The 7195-nt window shown below is 36.3% G+C and overlaps 1 protein-coding gene across 1 annotated transcript in view; it reads right to left on the bottom strand.

The window, feature by feature from the left end:
* Positions 1-2946, bottom strand: part of racgap1 (Rac GTPase activating protein 1) — an 11525-nt gene extending 8579 nt beyond the window's left edge. The window contains exons 1-8 of the mRNA XM_015381140.1: positions 2808-2946; positions 2416-2528; positions 2105-2307; positions 1873-2012; positions 1347-1416; positions 1170-1223; positions 994-1071; positions 669-786 (exon numbers count right to left, since the gene is read on the bottom strand). Coding sequence (XP_015236626.1) covers positions 669-786; positions 994-1071; positions 1170-1223; positions 1347-1416; positions 1873-2012; positions 2105-2307; positions 2416-2500 — 748 coding nt within the window. The 5' untranslated portion in view covers positions 2501-2528; positions 2808-2946. The remainder of the gene's footprint in view (positions 1-668; positions 787-993; positions 1072-1169; positions 1224-1346; positions 1417-1872; positions 2013-2104; positions 2308-2415; positions 2529-2807) is intronic.
* Positions 2947-7195: the final 4249 nt, after the last annotated feature.

Raw genomic sequence — 7195 nt, 5'->3', positions numbered from 1 at the left:
GCGGCATTGCAGCACGGGAGGATTACGCCCAGGAGCAAATGGATAAAAATAGACCGGAGGAAAAAAAAACATTAATCGATTATCTTGCGGACGTGTCGATGCATCGGATCGTCGGCTTTTGGATCGATGCATCGATACAAAACGATTATTATTTACACCCCTACCTACTACTATGATAGCATGCTAAAGCCAAAGAAAAGTATGCTTTCTTTAGTTAGATTGGATTGAGTTAGGTCTGAATTTAGACGCGAAGATAACCGCACCAGAGTTTTATTATCTACAATTCAAGTATGGGAAACTTAAAAAATAAAATATAAATAAAGTAGGCTCTTGCAAAACTAAAAGATCTTGGGTAAAGAAGCTGCAGTCTATGGCTTTAACACAAGTTCTATGAATATAAATATAAAAATATGATTTGATAGATATAAATATTAGCTTTTAGTTTAGCTCTGGAACACGCAATGACATTAATGCAATTAAAATAAAGACATGGAAGAATGAAGCAAAATTATTTATCCATTTGCTCTTAGTTTTTATGATGGTTTGGAGCCAAAATAGAAATTTGATTGAACATATACCTTAAAATTATTACTTAAGAATAAAAAAAAATTTGTGGACAGAGATAAGGCACGCAGCTAAAGTCTCACATAAAGTGTAACAAATCTCACCAGTCTTTCTCCTGCTGCGAGTCCAGTATGGAACAGTCTCTATGGTAGAGAACGCCTCAACAGGTCCTCCGTTTACAGGCACAGTTACTGTTGTCTTTGTCACAAGGGTCTCATTTCCCTGTTGCATCAATAAAAACATTCAAAATAAACAAATATAAAGCAAAATCAGGCAAATGTGAGAAAAAATAGGCTGCAAGAGAAGTCTGTCTGCTAAGAGAGAATACATCATGAAAATCTAAGCATTTAAATTATGTCTAACTATGACAAACTGCATACCACATAATTAAGAGATTAGAATTAGAGAATTTAGAATCTCAATGCCTACCCTTTCTGAGGTTCTGCCAGTAGATCTTGATCTTTTAGAAGCACTTGGAGGACCATCAACGAGATTTCTGGAGGAGCGCTGTGATCAGGACAAAAGGTATGACACCTGTCCTTTTTCAACAACATACTCTCATTGATTACTCGGTTATTAAAAGCAAAGAAATTCACAAACAATACCCTTTTTTCTCTTTTCTTGAGTCGTACTGTTCTGATGTTGGAGGAATCCCAATCCTACAATAGGTTAGGACATTTTTTTTAAGTCAAGGCACAAAATGTATTAAGTCGCATGCAAATCTAAAACAGGATATTAGAGAGATCTATTCTAGAAATAATGCAAAGGAAGATGGTACTTACAAGGGAGTCATCAGTTTTGTCATAGCTTATATCTGACAAGATGGAGGCAGACTCGTCTATTGTCACCAGTCTGCGAGAAGAAACAAAACAATACTAATTAGAAGACTTTGTCAAATTCAGTTCAGTTAAAACAAATAAGAGCAGTACATTTTGTAGCTCAATATATTCTAATATCTATTGCCAGTGTGGACTTGTTCACAATGAAGCAACAAAACCACTCCTTCAGCCATATAGGATTCCATACATACAATACTTCTTACCAGGTTAAAACATCTATATAAAAACAAGGATCATATAAAAAATGTATGTTTTTAAATTGATCTATGATTCAATTGTAGTCGAAAGATTTGATTATACACATTCAAAAAATAACTGGATACCTTTAGCGTAGATCTGCTATGAATTAGCAACAAATAACTTCAGTAATGCATGTTTTAATTTCTAAAAACCAATGACACGGCAAACTACAGAGAATAAAGGTTGTAAAGTAACAGTATCAAATATCTTTCATTAAACAAAGTACTACCTCCGACTGGTATTCTGGTTGTTTGCTTGGCAGTTTGTATTAAGGAAGGCTAGAGCAGAACGTTGCTCAGCACTCAGCTGGATGCTGTTGGTGGATCCCTCACTGGTTAAGAGCTCCCGGATCAACTGAATTTGACGATCCTGGATGCATTTGAAATATAAAATTAGGAATAAATAATAGCTGCATGAAGGCAAACCATAAAGACAAATATTAGCCTTTTAAGTGGCAGTACCAGGGTCTCACAGTCAGCCTCAGCCTTCTGTCTACGCCGGATTTCCACATCCACTTGGTTACGGGCATGCTTCAGCTTCACATCCAAAGCTCCCCTCTCCATCTCTGCTTTTCTCAGCATGTCCTGGCAGGATCCCAGCTCCTCCAGAGTCCTCGCCCATTTGCGACGGCAGTCCTCAAAGTTCTGGACCATCTGAATGAAGCCTATAATGGAGATTTAATATTTCACAACAGGGACATACAATTAGTTAAAGCATATGCAGCAAAACATTAAAATTAAAGTTATATAAATATGGACCATAAACCACTTACTGGGCTCAATATTCTCATTGATAAGCTCAACATGTGTCCTCAGATTATCATAAAGGCTCTGGAGGTTTAGCACCGTGGTTTCCATCTTGTCCAGCAGTATACCGTAGTAGCCCCTGAAACAAACAACATCCTTCTACTTGAGTGGGTCGATAAAACCTAGTTTTGAGGTAGGCTTTGCCTATCAAATAAATACATTTAATTACACATATTTTATCTAATGGGGTTAACTAGCTTATTTTCATAACCGTTTTTTATCTAGCTCTGGCTAATAAGGTTTACAGTAGCGTTACAATTGTTCGACGAAAGACATAAGTAACACAACACAACGGCTAAGCTAATTTTGTTCCTCTTTCCTACATTTGTAAACAGCCGGACTATCTACAGTTACTAACCTGATTATAGAAATTCCGTACAAAAAAAGCCTTCTGGACGGTCGTTTAATTTAGCAGTCTCTTCTCATTTTCTCTTTGTAGCGGTCACCTTCTTGTCCGTATCCTTGGGTAGCCGCATCTGGTCTAAGCGGGTTTCTTTTCAAATTTCGCCGCTGGCCAATCAGTGAGCGCGATATGAGTGTCACGCTAAGGTACAGTTATGACTTCCGTCTTCTTCCTTTCAAAATAAAATCAGCATAACGGTCACTTTTAATGCAAAAAAAAAACCCTCTAAAAGTACCAAAGGAACAAATCTGTATGCATTCCACTCCAATATAAGGGTATAGATTGAATCCACCCCTAGTTGTATTGTATGAAAAAAAAAATATATTTTATATGTATTTAATGTATAAATAAAATAAAATACAACACTTCCGGTCACCACCTGTAAGCCGAACTTTTACGAATATGATTATTTTCGTCCCAAGGTTGTGGAAAACGGATCAGAATTTCCACGCTCCATGTCAAGGAAAAAGTCTCAACTAGACCTCCCCTAGCAAACATCCAACATTGCTACACAAATCAAGTCTGATATGTGGTGTCCAAATTAGGCTGGTAGTAAGGAAGGAGGTAGGAAGAGGAAGCAGGATACAACAATCCTTTCTGCCACATAGGAGCTATGGCTGTCTAACATCCTTTGGGATGTATAGGAACATCCAACCTCATGAAGTTTAATAAAAAAAAATGTATTGTTTCTTTATTTTACTCTTAACCCTTCATAGGGCACTCAGCGAAATCCTTTAAAAATCAACATTTCAAGCCAGTAGTGTTATTGGATTCCAGGACAAGACCTTATTACCTTTGTAACATAAAAAAATATGAATATTTTGATGGCAAAAATGAATGTCAACGTTATAACAGGAAACGCCAACCTGCCCGAATATTTTAAGAAAAATAACAAAAGTGCTTCTATTAGAAATTCATAAAAAACACTCAGAGAGTGAAAGAAACCCATTTTTTTTTTTTTTTTTTTTTTTTTTTTTGGTACAATATAACCTTAGAGGCATTAATGCTGATAGTGGCACTTACATTTTTTAGTTTATAAACCTAAATATAATTGTTAACTAGGCTTATTAACTTTACTTTTTAACTTTTTAATTAACTTTTTACCTTTTTTTTCTTGGCTTTTTTGTTTCCAACACATTGTTTCCAACAAATTTGCAGTAGATAATATATCGTTCAAGGGCTCATCTAATTGGTCAAATGCCAAAATAAGATGTACAGCCATATAGCAGTATCTTTGTTGAAGGGCTGGATATAGATCTTGTGCTTCTAGAACTCACTGAGGGACGGGGTGGAATTCATTTGTAAGGGGTATGCAAGTGATCTAAAATGGTAACTTGCCCTATAAAGTGTTAATGAAACCCTGCAAATGTCCTCATCTTCATATGTTTTAAGATAAGCACATTTCTGTAACAGGAGCATCTGTTGTCCCAGTTTGACCAGCATCATTCATGTGTGTGTCCACCTCATAATGACATCTGTACAGCTACAGGCTGTGTGGATTCAGCACAGCAGCCTGGAGGTCCTTTTCTATACTATCCTGGATAGTATTCTTACTGTTGACCTCATGAAAGGTAAAGGGATGGGAGCTAGGAACAAGAAGTAGAAGCTTCTGTTTAAATTATCCGGATTGAGCTATTCTTACAACTTCTAAACTTGGAAGAAGTTTGCAAGCAGCTCAATTATTGTCATTGGAAATTATTTATCTCCCAAGGCATTTCAAATGTGATCTAATAGATTTTGTGGAAGTATTGTGTTTGTTAACAATTAATTTCCAACCTTCTACTGTCTCTAGGATCACACCAAACCATCCGTGTACTTCAACATCTATGCATCTTCTCTGTAGTTTTTCGTCTACCTCAAAATCTGTTTTTTTTTCTATTCATCATCCCATATTGTGTCCAGTAGATCCGCTGTTAGATCAGATAGTTTGATAAAACAGACTCCAGACTAATCATTACTTTCCCACACTTTCCTGTGTAGGTGTAATGTTGCCTTCTTAGATGTAGACTGTTCATAATTACACTAAGTCATTACTACATGACAAGTTAAACTATAAGTACAAGAAAGTTTTTTACTAGCGTTACTAAAGGCTGATGAATAATCAAATCTGATCACTAACCAGCTAATGGAGCACTGTAACTCATTGCTCTATATGTAACTGAGTTAAATCCTTAAATCAAAACCTAGTTCAGTCAAACTACAGTTTTGTAAACTACAAAAAAGTACAAAGTATTGAGAAATTATTTAAATATCTGTAAAGTAAGTGAATCTATATCGTTTCCAACCCTGACACTATGCAACACTAGGGGTTGCACACTAACCTAGGGGAAGAACTGTACAAAAAATATTTATAAATCAAAAAGAAGGAGTATCATATGATAAAAAATGGAATAAATGATGACATAAAAGTCCAGATGGGTTTATAGTCTCAAAAAACTAAAAAGAGAAAAAATATTTATAGGACAGAGGAGAAAGGAAGGAAGATTAACAGAAGGACTAAGATTTAATTTAATCGTGAACTGTTTTTAAAATTTTGACTACTATGGAAACTACGAAATAAATGTTACAAGTGCTGCCAAGTCCTGTTATAGATTTTGTTTTATTGTTTCTTTATTTTTTATAAGCTGTCAAGTACATACACAAATCTTGCCTCCTCTTTAAAAACATTAACCATTTTGATATTAAGAAACTTCAATTGTAAACCATTAAGAAACAGATTCATTCTCATACTCTGTGGCACCCCCAATTGTGACACCGATAGCTTTTCCTCCCTCTGTCCCTCCATTTGTAACTAGCTCCACCAAAAAGTGTGCTCTCATGCTTGCGTGTTTTTAAATGTCATGATTAAACAAAGACTTTTGTTTTCAATCAAAAAAACTTTGATTACAAAATAAAGCTGTTCAGAGCAGAACCTGAATTCTGTTACATTATATTTTTTATTTTAAAAGGAGCTGATTTTACATATATAAATCATCTTATCCTTCTAGATCCAATATTTCTCTTCTTTAAGACTGTGTCCCCATAAGCTGATCTCCAGATTAAAACCATTTTCAGGTGTAAAAAACACTATCCAGATTGTGAAATAATAAAAAAATCTTAAGTCAGCGTTTAACATTAAATTACGTTTTTAAAATTCCTGTACTATACAGTGTTGTGTTTTCGTTTTAAGTTTTTGCTAATTTATTCAAGACCATGTAGGGGAACATTAATCTCACAAGAGAATCTGTGCCCTGCACCAGATTTTCCCCCTGGCTAATTTCCATCTGTTGTCCCTGAGGCAAGTAAAACTCAAGATGTTTTTAACATACAGATACAACATCGATGCAGATATAAACCACCATACTCCCTTACTTAATTGACAAGTACAAGACAAAGCTAATTACACATAGCTTTTCATCTTATTTCAGTTTTCCAAGTCAACCTATCTTGATGAAATAATAATCTAATCATTCCTAGTAAGATATTCAGTCTTTAATGTAAGCAACTAATTTAGAAAGAAATCTATGATGAAAGAGAGATTTTCACATTTTTTATCTATTTAGGTCATGTTACATATGGGTATGATATTAGATATATATGCTTAACAGTATTTTAAAAGATGAAAAACTTATAAGGTTCCACCACAATGCACATAAGCTCATATCCCCTAAAAGTTTTATTTACATACAATAAAGTGAAAAAATCAATAACTCACAATAAACAGACTAACATCTGCTCTTCATTGTTGACCACACTGAGTATATCAAGAGAAGATTCAGAAAACCTGATAATCTGCCAGACATGATGTGGTGCTTAAAAGGTTGATTTAGTTTGTGATGATAGACTGAACTGGAGTTGTAGGCCAAAACATTGGTAGCAGACTTAAGAAGGTAGATGACTGCTGAACAGGCAGGCAGATGGCAGGCTGATGGCAGGCTTTGAGAAGGTGGATGACGACAGAGCAGGCTGATGACAGGCTTTAAGCAGGTGGATGACAGGCTGAGTAGATGCTTTGAGCAGGCGAATAATGACTGAATAGGCTGATGAAAGGCTTTGAGCTGGTGGAGAAGAACTGAACTAGCTGATGGCAGGCTCTGAGAAGGTGGTTGACGACTGAGCAGGCTGATGGCAGGCTTTGAGCAGGCGGATGACAGGCTGATGGCAGGCTTTGAGCAGGCAGATGACAGGCTGATGGCAGGCTTTGAGAAGATGGTTGACGACTGAGCAGGCTGATGGCAGGCTTTGAGCAGGCGGATGACAGGCTGATGGCAGGCTTTGAGCAGGTGGTTGACAGGCTGATTGCAGGCTTTGAGCAGGCGGTTGACAGGCTGATGGCAGGCTGATTGCAGGCTTTGAGCAGGCGG

The sequence above is a fragment of the Cyprinodon variegatus genome, unplaced genomic scaffold, assembly GCF_000732505.1.
Source record: "Cyprinodon variegatus isolate N-32 unplaced genomic scaffold, C_variegatus-1.0 Scaffold228, whole genome shotgun sequence".
NCBI lineage: Eukaryota > Metazoa > Chordata > Actinopteri > Cyprinodontiformes > Cyprinodontidae > Cyprinodon > Cyprinodon variegatus.
This window is presented reverse-complemented; position numbering and strand designations above follow the sequence as displayed.